Source organism: Mytilus galloprovincialis, chromosome 11, assembly GCF_965363235.1.
Source record: "Mytilus galloprovincialis chromosome 11, xbMytGall1.hap1.1, whole genome shotgun sequence".
Taxonomy (NCBI): domain Eukaryota; kingdom Metazoa; phylum Mollusca; class Bivalvia; order Mytilida; family Mytilidae; genus Mytilus; species Mytilus galloprovincialis.
In genome coordinates, this window is record NC_134848.1 from 43,555,724 (window position 1) to 43,579,273 (window position 23,550).

General features: G+C 31.5%; 1 protein-coding gene and 1 long non-coding RNA gene across 2 annotated transcripts in view; one reads left to right on the forward strand and one right to left on the reverse strand.

Annotated features, from left to right (window-relative positions):
* Nucleotides 1-21,337, forward strand: part of LOC143052217 (uncharacterized) — an 82,336-nt gene extending 60,999 nt beyond the window's left edge. The window contains exons 14-17 of the mRNA XM_076225207.1: nucleotides 1,909-2,163; nucleotides 2,662-2,771; nucleotides 15,606-15,747; nucleotides 18,817-21,337. Of these exons, the coding sequence (XP_076081322.1) occupies nucleotides 1,909-2,163; nucleotides 2,662-2,771; nucleotides 15,606-15,747; nucleotides 18,817-19,566 (1,257 nt within the window). The 3' untranslated portion in view covers nucleotides 19,567-21,337. The remainder of the gene's footprint in view (nucleotides 1-1,908; nucleotides 2,164-2,661; nucleotides 2,772-15,605; nucleotides 15,748-18,816) is intronic.
* On the reverse strand, nucleotides 7,770-10,767 carry LOC143052218 (uncharacterized). The gene is made up of 3 exons (XR_012971042.1): nucleotides 10,619-10,767; nucleotides 8,773-8,892; nucleotides 7,770-8,230 (listed from the first exon to the last, which is right to left on the reverse strand). It is a non-coding gene; the product is annotated as an uncharacterized LOC143052218 (long non-coding RNA).
* Nucleotides 21,338-23,550: the final 2,213 nt, after the last annotated feature.

Genomic DNA, 23,550 nt, shown 5'->3' on the forward strand with positions numbered 1-23,550 from the left:
TTTGTAAGAGGGACCAAAGCTACCAAAGGGATACTCAAACTCATTGGTTGAAAATAAACTGAAAACACCATGGCTACAAATAAAAAGACAAACAGACAAATAATAGTACAGACGAACCAACATAGAAATCTAAAGACTAAGCAACACGGTCCCAACCAAAACTGGGGGTGATCTCAGATGCTCCTAAAGGGTAAGAAGATATGAAATTCTCTATATTCTTCACGGTAAGTTTCTTAGGTCGTGTTTTGTGTATTCTAATTAAAAGAATTTAAATCATTTAATAAAAAAAATATTCTCGATCAGCTGTGTTGGCCTTGGATTCTTCGAGTGTGGTTCAATACAACTAACCTTGAATCTATATCATTGCCAATACAAATACAATGAGTTTAAAATAACACTAAAACATATATTTGTAGATGTGTAACATATCATATAACACGTTGATTGTTATATGATATATCATTGACTTTGCCTCGAAAACAGGTAAAGAGTGTGTGTGCGGTGGTTTTGACAATATAAGTTTGAACTATTGGATTGATACAATTATGTTGTAAGCCATTTTTTTATTAAATTTTTGCAAAAAAGGGTTTTAGTACTTAGTCTTTGGTTTTCTATGTTGTGAACCATTATTGTCTGTATGTCTTTTTCTTTTTCAGCTATGGCGTTGTCAGTTCATTTTCGATCTTTCAGTTTGATTATCCCTTTGCTATCTTTCGCCTCTCCTCCATAGGCTTTTAATGTTAAGTGCCTTATAACATTACCTCAATAAACCAAACGTATCGAAATTTAAACCTTTTTTATTTTCGTGTTTATGCTTGTTTATGACTATTTTTGTTTTAATTTTATACATGAACCTAAAACAAAAACAAAATAGTAAAATTTGTCATAAGTGTTTTCTTTACGTAAAACATCGATGATTAAGGCAAATAACAAATAAAAATGTCAGGTTATGACTCCAAAATCGGACAAGTTATATCTAAAAATCTCTGATACCGTACGAAATCTTAGATCTTACAGGAAACTACAAGCAACATATTTAAAAGAGAGGCGTCACATATTTCAGAGAAATATTCTAACTTGTAAGTTTCTACTTTCCTTTCTGCCACCGCTGGGGAAAATATTATTGTAAAATGCACCGAAAATATATTATTTCCATAACAAAAAGTGACAATACAATTATCTATAATAGTGTACTTTAAAGTCAGAAAATAAACTCATCATAGATACCAGGACTAAATTTTGTATATACGCCAGACGCGCGTTTCGTCTACAAAAGACTCATCAGTGACCTCGAATCCAAAAAAAAGTTAAAAAGGCCAAATAAAGTATGACACTCGAATCCAGAAAAAAGTTTAAAAGGCCAAATAAAGTACGAAGTTGAATAGCATTGAGGACCAAAATTCCTAAAAACTTTGCCAAATTCAGCTAAAGTAATCTATGCCTGAGGTAGAAAAGCCTTAGTATTTCAAAAATTCAATAAAAAGCATTATTTAAGGACCAAATTGTCTAAACGTATTGATAGGAAAAAGCTTACTCGGACTTTTACCTAATATTTGTACTGGTATTATGTAGTATCAGATATGAAAATAAATGAAATCAAGAATCTCCTTAATTTGTGACAAATGACCTTTTATGAAGCAAACAAGAATATGTCCATAGTACACGAATGCCCTACTCGCACTTTCATTTTATATGTTTAGTGGACCGTGAAATTGGGATAAAAACTTTAATTTGGCAGTAAAATTAGAAAGATCATATCATAGGGAATATTAATAAGTTTCAAGTTGGTTAAACTTTATAAAATAAAGTGATCAACCCTGATTGGCTTACCAACATATGTAGAAAAATGTCAATCACTTACATAAACAAACATGTTTGCTAAAATGATTATTTTTTTTCTGTTAACAGCTTTCAAAGATATTGAAAACAATTTTGGACAATCGACACAAAATGCCGTGTTTTGATCCCAAAGAGGTCATGTTCCTAACAAATCAATGGGATATAATAAAAAACGTCGAGTATTCAACTGACGAAGATGAGCATGGCGTAAGCAGCAAAAGAGAAGACCAGCACACACAGATATGGATTGATATTCAAGACAAATTGAGCAAAGGCTGGGCTGGGTTACAAATAGAGAATATTTTTCGTATCAGCCTAGAACAGGTAATTGCATTCTAGTTATCTTTATCATTTTCCATATTCCAGTCGACTCTCGTATTGAATAGTAGTAAAATGTCTTTTTATTAAGCTTACCAGGTCAGTTGTTGCCTTAATATTTTACCCGTCTTCGCCGTCTTAAAAATAGTGTTATTTCTAGAAACCCGTATTTGTCATGATGTAGTAACACACGTACCACGAGAGATGAAAAATAAGAATGATATCTGGGAACCACAAGGTAAAAACAATCAATAAATATTACATATCTTCCAAAAAAAACATGGTTTGTGAAACAGCAGTATTTACAAAGTGCAACATATAACATGATTTTTCCAAATCTAAATATTTGTAAATGAATGAACTTATTACAGTTTAAGTTTAAACATACATCTATGGAAATGAGAACATAAACACTTATGTCTGTAGATTGAATGTCGTTTAAGATATTTTTCAAATTAACATTGATTATTTAATGTAGATAATATTTTAATTTACTTGTTGAAGGTTGCAAATAGAGACGACACCTTTTTCACTGATGAATACAAGAGATTCGAAATCATGTTAAAAGAAACGATAGAAAATAATGAAAACAAAAGAGTAGAATACTACTACAGGTCAGTTAACATTCATTTTACATTCTTGTATAACCAAAACGACAAATAAAGTCAATCTCCATATCAAATTTTGGATTCCATAGTAACTCTTCAAAGATACAAAACTAATAATTTGTTTCGATAGACGAGCGTTTATCGTCCTTGGCGCTCACGTGATAATAAAATACAAAATAAATGGTGATACTATAAGAATAAAGAGATGATTTCCTATGAGGATAATCCCAATACTTCCATACCGTTTAATAGTTATGTTTAAGTAGCAATTAATAAATATTCTTTCTCACACACACATCGGCTTTTTAAAGATTTTATTATATTTCGGAAAGTCATCTTCTTAGTTTGAGCTGCAAAAATTGTGCACATTTGAAAGATTTTATTCTTTAAATGACTAAATGCCAATGAAACAAATGTGATATTCACCATAGCGTAAGATACTAACATGTATTTTCTTTGCGCGAATGCATGATTCAAGTAAAGCGTGTACCGTAAATTGGAAGCATCAATTTATGCTTTTGAAAATAATATGAAATATATTCGGAGTCTTCTGAACTTTCTGTCATAAACCACGAAGCAGTCATCTAACAACACACTTCCAATTTTCTGTACATAAGAATTTTTTAATTTTATATTTTTAGTTAATTGTTTTTCTCAAGAAAGTTCATTTCTGAAATTCCAATTAGTATCAACTAGAGATCCTTATCTCTACAGAAAAATATTTGCCATTGAAAGATAGAACGAGATACGTCCAATTACTGTTTTTTTTAACTTCTTGGATTAAGAATGCATGTGAATAATATAGGTTAATAAGTCTTCCATGTTGTTATTCTCAAAACCATATCGGTCCTTGGATGTATTAGATACTTATGATTATAGCAAAAGCAACACTACGGGTGCCACATGTGGACCAGGATCTGCTTACCCTTATGGAGCACCTAATTTCACCCCTAGTTTGTGGTGGGGTTCGTGTTGTTTATTCCTTAGTTTTCTATGTTGTGTCATGTGTACTATTGTTTGTCTGTTTGTCTTTTTCATTTTTAGCCATGTCTTTTTGAGCTTATTTTCGATTTATGAGTTTGACTGTCCTTTTGGTATCTTTCATCCTTCTTTTATAACCACCGGGTCGATGTCTCTGCTGGTTGACATTTTGTCCCCGAGGACTTCATCCGCCCAGTAGCAAAACTACAAATGCATGAGTTTACGAAAATCAAACAGAAAACTGGCTCGGATGTCGCCCAGTATAAAAAGGTCCGAAACAGACGTCACGATGGACACGGTGTAGTCTGATACGGCGGGTGTCCCCTCATCACCAGACATGACAAATATCTCAAACATGACTCATTCAGATCATGGTCCTAGTGATAATCGCAATATTACACATATACAGCCATGTTCAGTTCTTCTTAAAGACATTTTGTTTTTTGATGACACAGAACAACACTGTCGCATTTCGAAATGTGAGACGAAAGGCTGCAAAACTTGTGAAATTTACAGATGCTGAATTCACAATTTGACCGAAAAGTCATATTTTACTAGAAATTACGGTGATCTGAATTGTAAATCGATAAATGTCGTCTACGGATTAGAATGCAATCTTTGCGGATTGGTATACGTCGGTGAACCCAAAGGAAGACTAAACAAACGTATGTACGGTCATAAATCAGACATTTACCTAAATGCTAACGACATTACATACCAGCATTTCAATCAGCCCGATCATTCCATCGTTTATATGACAGTTCGCATTATCGAAAAGATATACCATAGCTCTAACAATCCTAATCTTTCAACGACTCTCCGTAGACAAAAAGAGGACTACTGGATTAGACAATAGGGAACTGCAACACCTTATGGTTTCAATGACAACATTGATGGTATAGGTATTCTATCTAGTCTTTCGTGTAACTCTATGAATGTGATGAATATTTTCAACTCGACTCCTTGACGTAGACGCAGTCATGGTCATCGTCATTATACATTAGCTTCTCTGCATGATGTCTCTATTAATGACTTGCTGCCATTTATACAAAAGCCGTTAGGTATTCATCACATTCGCACGTAACTTTATTCATTACTCCTTTTAAAACTTCATTCTTTGCTCAATTTATGTTTGGATTCAAACCAATACAAACTTGAGGCTATAATTTCGGAAATTGTAAGTCACAGACTTTTCAAGACAGTCCGCATTGGAATAGATGAAAAAGAGAAAAGATCTTTCCTTAATCTTTTCTTCGCCAACAAAGGTCTCGATGGCGTCAACTTAGGCAATATCCTCCATCATAAATTAGTTCAATCGAAAATACCTCCTTATTTCAAAAACCAGTCTGTACCAATCATTTCTTATACCTATACCAAACCTATTGCAACTAAAATTTTCAATTACAAACACGTTTTGCAGGATCTCGATATTGACGATTTCAAGTCTAAACCTCCCGATTGCACTTGTGCTAATTCCCAATTCACATATAATCCGGTGACCTGAACATTGTTAAGAGGCAATATCAGAGAGCACCAGGCAGGACTGTTCAACTAAAAAAAATATTTGGTCAAACATATATTTTACCCTTTCAGTATAACATACTGACTGGGAATATATAATTTTTTTTACAATTTTTTGTGAATTTGACATTTTTTTTAATGAAATTCAATATAAGCACTCAAACTGCGAATTTTCATTGTAATGAATGGGGAAAAGCACAGTTTCTAACCGTTTTCAATTATTCATCATCGGAGAAAAAACACTTATGACTAAACTACCTATATGGAAGTCTAGTAATATGTTGGTGTAAAAAATAATGAAAATAAAATTTTTGGTATCTTTTTATTTTTTTTTTTTAAAAATGAGGTAAAAAAATGCTAAAATAGGGAAAATTGAGAAAAATGAGAAAAGCCAGTTTCTAACCGTTTTCAATTATCAACCACCAGAGAAATACAACAGTTGTGACTAAACTACTTATATGGAAGTCTAGTACTATGTTGGTGTAAAAAATAATGAAAATCACATTTTTGGTATCTTTTTATTTTTTCAAAAAATAAAGTAAACAAATGCTAAAATAGGGAAAATTGAGAAAAGCCAGTTTCTGACCGTTTTCAATTATCAACCACTAGAGAAAAACAACAGTGATGACTAAACTACTTATATGGAAGTCTAGTACTATTTTTGTGTAAAAAATAAATGAAAATAAAATCTCTGGTATCTTTTTTATTTAAAAAAAAAATCTAGTATGAAAATGCAAAAAAATTGAGAATATTGTAAAATTGAGAAAATAATTCTTTGGCAAACCAAAATGGTATTACATGGATTAAGTTGCAAAATGCCATATACTTTTGCATCTTTATTGTATTTGTCATGTTTAAGTGATAGGTTTTGATGAAAAAAAGAAAAAGAAAAAAGTATAGTCTTGTCTCCACTTTGTTCATTAGGTTGCCATAGCAACGATTAAATGTACACTGTTCATTTCCTGTCGACTTCTTTTGTACAAATTTTCACCATGAAACTACTAAGTTGGGAGATGTAAGAAAATTCTCATTGAATTGGCATGTAGATCATAAGTCAATGCCACAGATACTTACAATACAAATTTTGCTGTACTTTGACCTTTCACCTCAAGGAAAAAGATGATTTTTGTTTACGAAAAGTGTCAGTAGCAGATCTGTTTGTCCTGTGACAAAATCTTTTGATATTTGGCACATGTGTGCAGCACCTCAAGACAATGTGTTGTGTTCCATGGATGATAACCTATGACTGATGTTTATCCTTTAACAATGTTTAAGGTATGTGTATATGAAAGAGGTTTATATGTCCATTTCAACTTTGACATTACTTATTGTAGCTGTTTGACAATCCACACACTTGTTAGTTTTGTGATTGCAATTTCCTAAAATGCTGCATATAGATAATGCTTTCACATTTTATTATGATTTTTTTCACTTCCCCTACCTATTTGCAATTTTTTGCATTAACAGCAATGCACACATTTCTGAATAAACAGTATTCTTTTGATTGACAACACCTTCTTAATGCAAATGTTTACCTTCAGATCATGCCATGCAGGAACCCCACATAAAAAAATGAGATAGGTCTCCATCCCAAACCATCATAGTTTAATACTCTATGACATGCTCTGCTATCTCCATACAATAACCTTATATATTCTCAACTGCCAACTGGCATAACCATTATGATCAAACATCCTGTCCATTTAATTTTTTTTTTGTGTGTGTTTGTGGGATTTCTGATTATTTTTCCAAGGGTGACTTTATGTAAGTGGACTGACACCACGCGAATACATTTGTACATGCACCTATATACTTGATAGTGACAAAATCTACAAATAATCATGGTTTTGGTTGTTTCAAAATCAAATATGATATGCAGATTGGTTTAGTTCTTTATTGAAGGCTGTGCCTATTGCTCTAAACTTTTACATCGTTTGGTCTCTTAGCAGAGAGTTGTCTAATTACAATCATACTACATCTTCTGATTTGTATTGTGTGCAATTTCTTAAAAACCTTTGGAAATAGAAGCACTGTTTATCTTCTTCACTTGGTTTGTATAAAAGTCAGATTATGACAACAGAGAATTATTCCCATATGTCACAATGATTATGGCGTAAAAAGAACTGTGATAGGTACATGTAGCTGTGAAATTGACAATCATATCAGATCTCCTTTTTAATAAGACGGATAACTTGGCCTGATTAAATGTTACATATACTTAGCTACAGTGTGAACATAACAATTAGTTTATCATGTTTATTCAATCGATTCGAACAAATGCATGTACTGCACAAAACAAAAAATAACAAGGGCATGTCACATTGATACGTATACAAAGTTTAATTCTTTTTGGTGCACATATATCTGAATATCACAGAAATATTAACACAATTATTTTGAAAAATACAACTTTTGACATTTTTTCCTTTTAATAGATTTTTTTTAATATAAATTGATTTGTGACTCTGTTATAATTTTGAATTTGTTATCAACACGGGTGCAGGAGTTTCTCTGTTGTCTGCTTTATGGTCGGGTTGTTGTCGCTTTGACACATTCCCCATTTCCTTTCTCAATTTTACATATACAACTTTTTTTAATTCATAAATACCCTTGCTTAAAATAAAAAAAACATAAATGAATATTTGCCTATAACATGATAAACACATAAAACATGATAAATATCTATATAGATTCAGAAAAATTTGAAATATTCTTTCAGATACCCAGTAAGCTTTTAAAAGATATAGATCTATAAACAATACAATTGAAATTTTAAAATTGTGTTCTATGAAATTGACATCTTTAACATTGAGTTCTCTCAGTTACTGTAGTAACTGCCTAAATATCACCAAAGTCAAATATATACATAAAAAACTAAAAAGGTATTAACATGTTCTGTTGGTCACTTTGAGTCTCCTAAACTGGTTACAGTTTCATGTGTGTTTTTCTTTTAGCTCAGTCACCTGAAATAAATTAAAGGAATAGTCAAGCTATACCTTTATACATCACTTTTTTGCTTAAAAATGTTTTCAATTAATTATATTTAATAAGATGAATTTGCATATTATATATATGTATATATTGTGTATAGTATAACATTATTAAAGTACACATATTTGAAGTTTAATATATATGTTTTAGAGGATTTCACATTCAGGACTCTGAGTACTTCATAAACATTTGTAGTGAGAAATTAAAACCCTTCTGGCGTATCTGGACTTAGTACTTGGTCTCATTAATATTTTTGTGTGCATTATCTGTTTTTTATTTTTTTTAAACTAGTTATAGATCTAATTATGTTTAAAGGTTCAATTATTATCCATTCTTATTCTGATTTGCATTATGTATGTACTGATGTAATGTCTAGTATACTGGATTTAAGATTTAACATTCTTTATCTTACACATGTTATATGATACTTTATCTTTATAAAGATAAACATTCCCCATTTCCATTTTCAATTTTATGTAAAAAAAAATGTACTTTAAGAGATACCGGTACTCACTTTTGAATTTTCATATCCATGCAGTATTTTAACTTTAAAATCAAGTTGATCCATTTCTCCAATTATAGGCTCCTCTACATTTTTTGTACATGTAAGTCTGTCATCTGATGTATCTTTTATCTGTTTAAAAGAAATAACAGATTATAAGGTTATCAATTATTCTTTGAATTGAATTTTGAAAATTGTATTTAAAATCAAATTAGTTATTCTCTTATATATATAGTTATCTTAATTTAAGAACCCATGGAAAATATACAATGATCTGTTTAATAGCATCTTACTACATTAAACATAGAAAACTTATTCAACCTTTCAAAGTTTTTGTATAATAACATGTAGTTCTTTTGTTAAATGGACAGGTTAAATTATAAAATGATCTACATTAAATGAACACTTTAGTGCAGAAAGGTCAATTGTGACTTACTAAACAAGTTTACTTCATATATTTGAGTCAAATTACTCTTATATGCTCATCATGATCATACATGTACATGTACATGTAAATGTACAAATGTATCTTAATACTAATGACATGAATGACAAGATCTCAAAATGAGTTTTTTTTTTTTTTTTTTGCAGTTTTGTATTAACTGTAAAAGGTTTGCAATCCTTATATCATATACATTTTTTTGTACATGTCTAAATTTAGTTTCTAAGGACACGAAGGACAATAAACAACAAACTTAAGAAACAAAAGTATTGCCGTCCATAAAGATCCCATCTAAATAGTGAGTTAAGAATCTAATTGTCTTAAGATTTGATTTACAAGTTTTCTTCTTTTAAACATATTAAATATGCAATAACCAATTTACAATGTATCTTTCATACATGTATGTAATATTAAACATGTTAAAGGTCATATAAAATATAGGTATATGTTCATGTAGCAATCAAAATTACAGAAAATTTAAATTTGACTCTCATTCATGTCATAAATTAAAAAGCAATGATTTACTCCTGCTTTTTCACAAATTAAGCTTACTGTTTACATGTACAATGTACAACACATATCTGACATAAACTTATATGACTATCCTGATAACTGTAGGATTGTCTTTACTTTTATAAAATGTGATTTGGATGGAAAGTTGTCTCATTGACTTTCATACCACATCTTCTTATACATGTATCTATTCTACATGTATATATAAAATGTATTCATGTGTAGTTGCTTACATTAATTTTTGTACATGTAATAAACATTATGTACATGAAAATATTAATGATAAGGAGATAGACATGTATCATGTGTATGGTCTATTAGTATTATGTAAAAATGTATATGGCGGATAGTGGTACATGTGATTTTCTCATTGGCAATTATCATGATCATACTACAATAACTACATGTAGTACATCTTCTTATTTTTTTGTAATTTCTTAGTCTGATAGTTTTAGATTTTTTTTTATTCTAAATTATTATCCTATTCAAATAATGTTTGAACATGATGAATTAAAATGTATAAAATTGCATTCAGCAAAGATCATACATTTGTACATATGCAGATAAGAATTTTCCATTGTAACTCACAAATGGGGAAGAGGGGGGATATATTGAAATAATTGAACTGGACTCATGATAGTCAGTTGAGAAAATATTGTAATTGGAAAATGATTTCTAATTTCAAAATAAAGCAGAATGAAACAACAATGTGTCTGGAAAATTCTCACAGAAATTAGATTTTGATTCCATTTAAAAGAAATTTTGAAAAATATGTTTATTAAATTCATTTAATCTTTTGAATGCTTTTGATCTGGGAGTATAATAGTCCCAGCTTTGATTGATGCCTTTTTGTATCAATTTATCCCAGAAATAATTTCAAACTCCAATAATTTTAACTATTACCTGTTCCAACTGGTATAACTGTGACAAAGAATTCTTGTATACACTATATTTATCATCTGCTTCAAAGTGACCCTCCTTTCCAGTTTTCAAGATGCCCAAAATTATGGCATTTAGATCTTTCCTTGGTGTCCATGATATACTGTTTTAAGATGGGACTTGGACAGGGAGCAAACTGTATGATTTCCAGCTGAATCATCAAAAACTACTTACGGATGGCTTTAAATTCCGAATATTCCACATTTCCAGCAAACAAAAAAATAATTTCAGTCTTACAAATAATCCTCATTCCTGTACAGAATTTGTAACTCACTATAAACTGCCTCTAACAAATTATGTGTCTAGGAATTGATCATCACCCGTACATACATGTATTCAACAATCTCCTGATGAGGGAAATTAGTGCCCAACACCCCAAAGTAATATGCTTATGTTAAATCCTATCAAAATGTTCAATTATGTATAAAAATATGCAAAAGATGTTCATTTTACCATCAAAACATTACCAGCTGATTACAACATTTATCGGTTTTTAAATTGAAGAGTATCACTTTTGGTATGTCTAAACACCAAAAAGTTGAAAAGAAACCGCTGTTTCCAAACATTTTACTGCATAAAAACATTTACATATCAACAGATACCAGAGATATTATTATCAAATCCTGTTGTGTTCATTGTCATCTTTTAGAATATATATCAATTGTTATATTGTAGGCTGTTTTTATTGAGAAATTAATACCCGTATTTCCCTATATAGGCAGTCAAATTTACTGTAAAATCAAATTCATTTCTTTTACAAAAAATAGCCCAATATGACTTTATAAAGTGTCATTTTCCAACAAAACAAGGTGCATACAATACAAAAACACATTTATCTCAAAAAGGTTGTTGAACAAAATTTCCAAGTTCTGCCTGGTTTTCTCTGGCATTGCCTCTTAATAACACTTCTCTACGAAATGTGTTATCGAAAGGTCCGAAATATCGTGAGCCTAATCCATCAATTGGAAATACAACTTTGAAATTTTGATAGATTCAGTCGAGGATTATGCCAGACAATGGACTAAGCGCGAGAAGGAAGACGTAGACACTCTTTCCGAATGGATAAAGGCAGTAAGGCCTTTGATACAAATCAGAATTAAGAAACTGAATGGGTCTATCAATGCCCATGCTACGTCAATCTTTAAAGACCCAAATGTTGCAAAACACTTATCCTACCTCCATGACAAATATGTTGTTGTCCCCGCAGATAAAGCCCCAAACAACATCGTTTTTGTGTGTAAAGCTCATTACGTTAACTGCTTGATAAACGAATTGGGTATTGATAATTCACTTGGAAACTCAACATATACCCTCACGACACTTACCAAAGAGGAAATCCTGGATAATCATAGGTCTGTCATAGGTTCCTTTGGAATTTCAACCAAAGATGAAGAACTGGATCTTCCATCACTGCATTGGATACCTAAACTACATAAGTGTCCTTACAAACAACGGTATATTGCTGGGTTTCCAAATGCTCCACGAAACCTCTTTCTAAATTATTAACATCTATTTTATCAGCAATCAAAGACGGGATTCAAAGTTAATGTGAAACTGCCTATTCTAAAGGTGGCGTGAATCAGATGTGGGTACTTAAAAATTCCAAAGATCTTTTAGAGTACATACAATCTAGCTCTCTTTCATCTTGTAACAGTATTAAAACATTTGACTTTTCTACTCTTTACACAAGTATTCTACATTCCAATTGAAAGAGTTGGTATTGCTGTGCTTCATAAAAAAGAATGGCCAACGTTGATACAAGTATACAATAAAATCACAATCTTGTTTTAGGGAGGGATAAATCCTACTTTGTAAAGTATCACTCTGATTCAAACAAAAAATTCTCTAAAACTGATATTATCAAGATGCTTGATTTCTTGATTGAAAACATATTTGTTACGTTCGGAGGACGTGTTTTTCAACAGACTGTCGGCATTCCAATAGGAACAAATTGTGCCACTCTACTTGCCGACGTGTTTCTTTATTATTATGAGGCTGACTTCATGCATGAACTTCTTAGGAAGAAAGATAAGAAGTTAGCGACATCCTTTAACTCTACTTTCCGCTATATAGATGATGTTCTTTCACTAAATGATTCAAAATTTGGTAACGCATCTATCCCATTGAACTAGAGATAAAGGATACTACAGATACAGTTAAGTCGGCCTCATATCTTGACTTACATCTAGAAATTGACAATGAGGGTCGGTTAAAAACAAAACTTTACGACAAAAGAGATGAGTTCAGCTTTCAAATTGTGAACTTTCCATTTCTGAGTAGCAGCATTCCAGAAGCACCTGCATACGGGGTATATATTTCCCAATTGCTACTATATTCCCATGCTTGCATTTCCTATCATGATTTTCTTGATAGAGATTTGCTGCTCACAAGGAAGCTATTAAACCAAGAGTTCCAAATGGTTAAGTTGAAATCATCCCTTCGTAAATTCTTCGGACGCCATCACGAGTTGGTTGACCGTTATGGAATAACCGTTTCACAAATGATATCGGATATGTTCCTTACGTCGTAACTACAATCCCCTTCCCTTTCGTGAATGTGACCTACCGAATTAGACTATTTACCGGATTTGTTATCACATAAGAAACACGACGGGTGCCACATGTGAAACAGGATCTGCTTACCTTTCCGGAGCACCTGAGATCACCCTAGTTTTTTGTGGGGTTCGTGTTGTTTATTCTTATGTTTTTATGTTGTGTCATGTGTACTATTGTTCGTCTTTTTCATTTTTAGTCATGGCGTTGTCAGTTTATTTTCGATTTATGAGTTTGACTGTCCCTCTGGTATCTTTCGTCCGTCTTTTATTATTATCATTCTGTAATAAATATGTTATTTGTTTGATTTTTTTTGTTTTTATTTGTTTTTATTTTTATCTTACTATTTCTGCGAAAGTTATACGATGCTCTTCTATTTTCCTCCTGTGGTTGTATTCAAATCTTATTTTTTTGTCTTCATATGTCGTCTTACCATAAACAAAGATAAAACTTTAAATGAAATTGACGTATGTTTGCAACCTAAATGATTTATATTTGAACTGTATACATAATTTTCGATTTATGAGTTTGACTGTCCCTTTGGTATCTTTCGTCCCTCTTTTGAAACAAACTGACATAATTGTTTCAATATTATGTCCAGGGAGTTACTGAGACTTTCTTTTGTACATTCTGGTTTTGCTACTATTTGAGAGAGGATTAAGTATGCACTATTCCGTAGGGTTATCGCCTCCTTAAAGGTTGTTCATAGGTGAGGTTGAGGAATTTTTGTCAAATCATCAGATTCCTTGTTTTGTTTTTTTCAGTGTTAGATATTTTGTCCAATAGCATCATTTTTTTCTGTTTATAAAAGGCGTCAATAGCTCATGAAATGTAATTTGCCAACAATAAAGTAGATTCTAGATTTATTTTATTTAAGACAAAAACTACATGCAACAATAAGGTAAAATTCCGATTCAGCATTTTTTCGCTCTTAAAAAAAATATTTCGAAAAGAAGCTTCATGACTCAGTATTTTTAGCTTATTTTGTTCCATAATGGATCATCTTCTAACTTGTAGTATCAAATTTGTATTTATTTTTTTTTAATAATTTTAGCTACGTGCATCCTTGAATCGACACTTTTATGCATTTTAGGAAGTCCTCAAAAGGTCTTTGTTTTAGGTGTTATGTACTTTCCAGTTTCATACTCAATACTTAAATAATTCTTCAAAAATAACTTTAAGCTTTGGTATAAATTTGAAACTCTTTTCTAGTAGTTTAATTTGATACTTATCTTCCATCAACTTTAATCATCGATTGGTCGATTCTGTCAGTTTCGAATGTCTTCGTTCCTTGATGTGTGAAACGATTTTGTACCGTGTTTTCTTACCTTTTTCTAAAAAATAGATTTAAAAGGGTATTATGTTGTTGCAATCATTACTAATTATGTAAAGTCATAGATATAATAATATGTGTTATGAGTGTCAAAGACACATATCGCAATCCAAATCAGTATTTGTAAAACAAAAAACATTATAGGTCAAAGTACATGTTAAATTAAAGTTTTTCTATTCTTATTTGTTAGTGTTCAGATGCATCTTAGCTCTTTCAATATTATTCCGTTAGGATTGTGGCTTTGCAAAACATCATATTGTTAATTGAACAACGGTTTAGTAGACATAAGGGATGTCGTTAATACATCAAGTAACGACTTATGACGTAACCAATAATTGTCCATTTATAAATTCGAAAGACAATGAGGTTTCAACATCCTCAGGCAAAGTTGGCCTTAGATGAATTTGTCAATTTTTTATGAACTTCAGATCATATAGCTCTTGAAATGTTTTTGGTTTTTATACATCCTTGCCTTTCAAATATTTGACTATGAGCGTTCCTGATGAAAGTAAATCAAGAAAAACGCTTCAAACGCATCAAATTAATAAAGTGATGTTTTCATTTAGTTAATATTGAAGTATTGAAGTCGATATCATACATAGTAACGTCTCGTGGTATAAAATATGAAAAAAATATAAGATTTATAAATATTATTCCTTATTGCATATTATAACTACCGCTAGGCGTTATATATAACAGTGAATAGAAAACAGCAAACCGATAAGCAAACAAGCAAAATTACAGTTACTGGCACTGTTAATTGCTGGTCGCTTGGAATAAGTAACGCAACACTAAAAAAAGGTCTACGGATTTGTGCTAATAATGAATAATAAAAATAAACGATACCAGCCGTATAATGTTGTACTGCTGATGAGTGTTCGGGTATAAAACACGCATTAGATATATGATACGAAAAGAAAGTATATTAAATCGTATAGAAAAATATTTCAGTGAAGCAAAAGGACCGTCTATATCAGTATCCTTAAATGCATTTGTGATAGATATATGCAATGTGCATTTAAAATAAATAACTTTCCAGTGGTAAAATTTATTTTACTTTCCATAGATTTTTGAGGAATTTTATACCACATGCAGAGAGGGGTACACTCGCACGATTAAAACTGCTCGAAAGGTCAGAAGAAGAACAACAGCTTATCATTGATAAGAGCAATGTCAAGATTGAAGAGTTTGAACGGAACTGCAAAGAGGTACTTGTATGGCATAGCACAAAAGTCAATTACAGTTTGATTATAAAATGAAGAAATCTCTGTGTATAACATGATACATGGTGTAAAACGTTATAAATAAAGGCAATACTAGTAGTAGTATAACGTTGTCTAATAGTAATATATCGACTTAACTGAAATATATCCGGGTCAATAACAAAATATGAGAGAAAGTCATCAACTATAAGATGAAATCAACGGAACAACGGAAACAAGGAATCACTATGATAGAACCGCCAACATACATAGTAACGGATGATATGATAACAACTGCCATATCCCTGACTTGATGTAGATCTCATTACATATTGTGACATACATTTATAGACAGGAAAGTACATATTGTTGAAAAAAATGGAGTATCATGAACTTCAAATTTTTAGCGCATTAATACAGAACTGAAATTATTTTACAATAATTTGATTTAATATGAAATTGAAAATGGAAATGGGGAATGTGTCAAAGAGACAACAACCCGACCATAGAACAGACAACAGCAGAATGTCACCAACAGGTCTTCAATGCAACGAGAAATTCCCGCACCCGGAGACGTCCTTCAGCTTGCCCCTAAACAAATATATATATAATAGTTCAGTGATAATGAACGCCATACTAAACTCCAAAATGTACACAAGAAACTCAAATTGAAAATAATACAAGACTAACAAAGGCCAGAGGCTCCTGACTTGGGACCGGCGCAAAAATGCGGCGTGGTTAAACATGTTTATGAGATCTCAACCCTCCCACTTTACCTCTAGCCAATGTAGAAAAGTAAACGCATAACAATACGCACATTAAAATTCAGTTCAAGACGAGACCGAGTCTGAAGTCAGACGATGTAATCAAAGAAAATAGACAAAATGACAATAATACATAATAACAACAGATTACTAGCAGTTAACTGACTTGCCAGCTCCAAACTTCAACTAAACTGATTGAAAGATTATGTTTTCATCATATGAATATCAGGCACAATCCTTCCCGTTAGGGGTTTAGTATCATACCATTATAACATAAATGAAAAGAACATAACCCGTGTCATGCCAACAATTGGATTTTAAATAAATGTGTTTAGTTCCGATGCAAAGACCCTATAAGCGAATCAATATAAACGCCACACTATGCAATATTTAATAACCTGACAAAAGTATCGTACTCTTATCCCTTATTAATAAGTATATTTAAAGCTTTTGTTAGCCTCTGGGCTGAATATTGACATTTTTGTGCTTTATAAAGAATATTTTCATAAACAAAATGAGATATATAAACACCGTAAGATGATGACAAGGAAACGTGACCATCTACAAATGGATAATTAACGATAGTAAATGATAAATCATCTCTTTTATCATAAATCTAAGTATTAAGCTTTCCGTTTATGATATAGTTATCAAGATCGAGGAAAGGGCAGTGGTCATTGTTAGAATTAGCATTATTTAAAGTAACATCAACAGGATGTATTTCTTTAGTATACATACTAAAGTCGTCATTATTGAGAGCCAAAACATAATACAAACATCTAAAAGTATTATTAAAGGAGTAGGTTCAGTAAGACCCCTTTTTGGCCCCAAAATATAGCAGTTTTAGAAATTTCTGAAAATGTAATCTTTAAGCTATATTTTGGAAAGTAAAATGCTTCTGCTACATACATATGAGCTGTTTTTTGACAATACAATGCACAAATATCGCGTTCTAGCATCATTAAGTCATGCTAAATTACTGAAATCTTCAAATTTTGAGCATTTTGGTTAATTTTTAGACGGTTTCCGTCTAAAATGAAAGCGGCCGCATTCGTGTTCATTCATAATATTGAAATATGAGTTGTATTTGATAATAATACAAAACATATATAAAGGTTGAGGATGAAACCGGATGCGGTCACTTTCATTTTTGACAAAAACCATCTGAAAAGTGACGTTTTTGGCATATTTGATAGATTTTTCATATTTAAACTTGAATCAGAGCGTTTTTAATGACTAAATCAGTTAAAATCTTTCACATAAACTTATCGAATCAATTGAAATAGACACTTAAGTGTTTAAAAATTGTCTAAAAACTTTCGTTAGATGAATCTGAACCTACTCCTTTGTTGCTTCGATGAGTTTTTGCTGATTTTTGTCATAAATTGTAACTCATAACTATACAAAAACAGGTCCGCAATAAGTGGTGCACAGTTACACCCCATTGGAATTTCGATAACCTTACGATATACGGAATCTCCAAAGCGAACAAAATCATTATCTAGTAAAAACTCTAAGGCAGATATAGTATCAAAGCATGTCCAATTGACATAGTTTATTTGTTTATTGGTACTCAAAATTAACCTAAAAGAGTTTGAACATATATATTCACATTCTGACTTTGTAAATGCCCTTTCAATCTGGTGTGTTATATTTTTCTTAATGAGAATGTGAGGCAATGTGGTATATAGGGTAGAAAAAGCAAAACTTTGAGTAGATTAAAACCACCAATATCTTTATATTTTCATTTTTGTTCAACTTTTTAATGATAGCGCGAAATAGCACACGTATAACATGAGACGAGTTGTCACTTCCGTTATACCTCGGTTTCTAATATTTTTTTATTTAAAGTACACATATTTTGTTACACACTGGTCTGATAAGAGCTGTGCCAAAACAAAACTTGTTTCAAAGAAATGATAGTAAACGTTTTTTATTAATTAAACTCATTTAAAAAAAGTAAAAACCGATACTGTGCCATATAAGTATCATTTGAAAAGTTAATGTTGGAATACCATCAACTAATTGATTGTTGTCTGCCTATTTTATGCATGGTCACGACAAGAACAAATTATACATGTTATATATTAAAGGTATGTCAAATAATAAGGATTGTATCTCTATACATGAGGTTTCAGATGCAACTTGCCTTTTATGACATGGTCTGGTCAAGTATTTCGAAATCCCACAAAGACAAACGATCCCATAAGCAGAGTCATACTGACAGAGGAAGAACAACAATTACAATATAACTAATCTACAGTGAACCCTTGACACTGTATACCATCGATGTTTATTCTTAATTTTGTAGTCAAAAACAGAATTGGAAAGTTACAGAGGCACAATCGTTTCAAAGCTGGCAGAAAGTCTCCATGATTACGTTCATTCAGATAAAGGAAGGAAAGAAATTCTTAATCCAAATGGTAAAGTAGAAATAAGTAAAGTCTCCTACACTTCTCTTGGAGACGAAGTGTCATCAAGGTTTGAGAGTGGATTAAAACGATGGTGTGAAGGCACAGAAGTGAAAGCAATCTTTGAAGAGGCAGACAAAAAAATCAAATCACACGTTAAAGATATAGAGTCAAAACTGAAAGAAATTGAGATCGAGATTACAGGAATAGATACAAGAGTTGGCAACCCTGACGATGATTTTTATGGGATTAATGTTGGGGTTCTCTTTGTACATCTGGCAATAGTATTTTCGTTTTTCTTTGCCTTAGTGTTTGTTCCAATTTATTATGTATATGGCTTTGTTATTGGTGTAAAGGGTCGCATAAGAAAGGCAGATGATCTTTATAATGAGTGTTTAGCAAAAATAACAATGTCTGAATTGAAGGCAAGTTTCGAAAGCTCATTCGGAAAAGAATATGATAAAATACTTGCCAGTATTTTCAATGAAGCTCTGCCAAAAGTAATAGAAAGTCTGCGAGCGACAAACAAGAAGCTTCTTGCCGACCATATTGCTATCAAACAGAAACATGAATCTTTCATGCGATTGAAAGAGAAAATTCGACAAATTCAGATAGCAACTGATAATTTTGAAATTCTGCGGAACTGCTAAATTTGATTGTCTTTGACTGACACTATCAATACCTATGCTACATCACATTCAATTTGTGAGTTTTTTTTATGTTGGAAATCGGTAGAAATCTTGTCGAATCTTTTCGCGTCCTTATCATATCATCACACTTACATTTTTTGATTTTATAATTATATAGTAATAACTACATTGTTACATTATAGTTCGTTTCTGGTATGTTACATTTCGGTGGTGTGTCTCTGTAGTGTCGTAGCTCTCTTATATTTGATACGTTTCCCTCAGTTTTAGTTTGTAACCCTGATTTATTTTTTCTCTATCGATTTATGAATTTTGAACACCGGTACACTACTGTTGCCTTTATTTTTAACCAATTAGACTGATTTACTAATATTTGTATTCAAAAGGAAACCAAAAGTTAAAAGTATTGGAAACTGAAAAGTGTCAAAAGTCTCCTTTTTCGCTAATGTTACCGCCAAATGAGCCTTAATGTTTTATCGACATTCGTCCAAAATCATTATATAGCTACCATAAGTAAAATATTTACCCTTATCGTTATTTAAAAGATTACAGCTACTTTTCGTGCTTTTGAAAACGTCCCCATTATCTGAGCAGAAAGGATATGAATAATGATAACGTCGAACAACGTTTCATCTCATGATGATCTTAGAAGTGTTGATTCTAGGTAATGACGTTGTGTATCATCGTAATGCATGTTGTATTGTTCTTTTATTTGTCTTTGTATGTTATAAATATTTACTTTTCAGTACAATTTTGGTTTATGTTTTTGCGTGGCTTTGTATTCATACATCTGGCAATTTTAGTTATAGTATTTTATTTTTGCATTTTTTATTTTTAGTTTAACTTGTAAGGTTTTTCTTTACGCCATTTTGTTTTCCTTTGTTGGCATAGTTGTTTGTACTTATACTGATTAAGCTAAACAGATATAGTTGGTTGCTCTATCACCGAATGTGTATATTTTTTCATATTGTCTGTTTATTTTGTTCATACATTGTTGTCAACAAATAATGGAATTGTATGCGACTGTCATGCAGTTAGAGGTTTAGATAGCTTCAAAACCGGGTTAAACCTACCATTTTCTATATCAGTAAATGCTAGTACAAAGACAGAAACATGACAATTGTTATCCATTTATTTGTTGTGGTTAAGAACGAGTATGAAGTATGAAGTTTAAAGTAATTTTCTGTAAAAAACATTTATTGTTTGATTTTCACGGTATGGAAACCTCTGTGTTATCTATAAATGATTAACTTATTGTAACAATAAAATATGTATTTTTATGAGTAAATAAAAACTGAAACTTGAACAGTTAACTTCATTCAGTGAAAATTTGCACGAGCAAAAAAACGAAGCTGGGAACTGTATTGAGTCTTTTTCATATTAAGTGTTATTAATTTTCTATTTCATTTTAATCATAAAGCAGAAACTAATGTATATTTATATTGAAACGAGTTACTATTTTTGTAAACAATAATATCTCAAGCTATTGCTCGCATGTTGTTTTACCGAATTTATATACAAGTATATCTACATTTCAACGTATCTGAGTTTCTAGACAAAACAAAATGAAAATTTCATAATACAGATGTAGAGACGCACTTAGCATGTTCAGAACTAAAAGTATAGAAATAAAAATGCGAAGTTATATAGAAACATGACATAACTAAAAAACGGGCACAGTTATAAGAAGTGAACTTTCATAAGGAAATTGAATTTTTTCACGATGTTGATATGCACTTGTGTAGTTTACTGTAAATAAACCATTTAGAAAATTTATAGTTTACTTTCTTTTAACTTTAAAAATTTTATGCAAATTACGTTTTCACAGCGTTCAGTACGTATAAATATTATTCAAAGAAAGCATAATTTCAATGTCAATGGAAACTAACGTCCAGTAAGATTCCAGAAACTAAAAGTATTCATTGATACGATAATTAGCTATGTTTTACTTCTTCATTTTTTGTTGTCATCTGTACATGTAATATCGATACTTCACAGTAAACTGTAAACACATGGTTAAAGTAATCAATTTTTTATTGAACTTTTTCAGACAGTTACCTTACTGTGAAGAACAGTCTTAGCTAACATAATATTTAAAGGGGATGAACATTCGATGTAGAGAGTGGTTTGGGGGTAGGACGATTTTAAAATAAATAATTTGGCCTGTGCAAGACAGAATAACAATGCATAAGGTTTTGAATAATTGTTATCATGCGTTGCAAAATGTGATAATTATTATCCTGTATTGGTATTGCTTTAGTAGAGTTTCTTTTGATGAATAAGATTTGAATCAAAAAAGGATATCCACCTGGAGAAAAGTGATTGATATATCCCGTGCTACAATTCACGCGCCTTTAATCGACCCTAGTTTTTGGTGGGGTTCGTGTTGTTTATTCTTTAGTTTTCTATGTTGTGTCATGTGTACTATTGTTTGTCTGTTTGTCTTTTTCATTTTTAGCCATTGCGTTGTCAGTTTATTTTCGATTTATGAGTTTGACTGCCTTTTGGTATCTTTCGTCCCTCTTTTAATTAAAAGTTGTGTTCAATTATTGATTTTCAATTGGTGTTGATAAATATTTGTCATTAAATACGTTGGTTTCTCCCGGAACAGGGGAAAACAATTACTGTTTTTTGATGTGGTAAATATGTGGTTTTATTAACTTTTGAAAAAGAATGATATTCACCGAGTCCAACGGCCGTTGTGAATATAAGTGTTTTCAAAATTCACTTAAAACCACATATTACCGATAAAAAGACAGTAATTATTTTATTCCATATTCTGAGAGAAATGTATTTGATGGCAATTATTCATCAAAACCGATTGTACCAAAATTAGGCACACAAAAGCACGTGACATTTTGCGCAGTTAATATACCTTTCTGCAGGTGAATATGCATATTTATTAAGAATCCCATTCATATAGAAAAATGTTGTGTCTTGTGTACTTTTATTTGTCTTCGCCTTTTTTAGGCTAGGGGGTTGTCAGATTATTTTTACATCTATAAGTTTAAATGTTCGTATGGTATCTTTCGCCCCAAAACAATTTACGAAAAACATATAAGATAGACATGAACCAACGACATCCACTGTAATATACGCTCAGGACAGGCAGATAAAGAATGTGTCGAGGGTAAATATGTTGATGAACGCTCAAACCTCCACAATAGATACAACCCCCTAAATTTTTTAGGAACTATTCATAATTACTATATAAAATCTCAGGGATTATACAAAATATAACTGAAATGATGAGTGATGTTGTAATTCCATCACAATTATATAAAAAAATCTTTATAAACATTAGTTAAAAATCTTATGAATCACACTCTTAAACAAAATTATTTATTTTCAAAAACATCGTTAATTTGGATGACATGGCCCGAACACACACTTATTCTGTTGTGCGTTTCTGTTGGACAATAAATGCAACTTTAAAAAAATCACACCTGCTCTTGTCAAAGAAGATCTTGTCCGAGAAATTTACCACTTTTAAGACAAATTGTATCAAAATCATAAAAACTCCTAGCAAAGAATATGAACACTGTTATTGTCTCACCGGCGACATTTAGAGATATGTATAAAAATTCGGGAACGCGGTGGCAGCTGTGTAAACAACTTGTTTAACAAGGAAAAAGAAGATATGGTATGATTGTCAACTCTTCACAAGAGACTAGTTGATAGAGGAATTATCATCTTTATGACGCTGGACGGCGGTCAACCATGAACAAAGCCATTACTACATAGTCAGCTTAAATAGTTAGACATATTTTTGCGGGCACCAAACCTTCACAAACCTTGGACAACGGTGCAACAACACAATACAATTACATGCTGTTCAAACAATAAACGAAAAAAAAAAATATACAGAAAGTTAACGAAAAATCAACCGTTGAATGTGGTAGTAACAGGTTCATGACATGGAACAGGTACATATAGAATGAGGTCATGTTATACATGTTAGCGGCCGCAACCCCTCCCAATCTTACC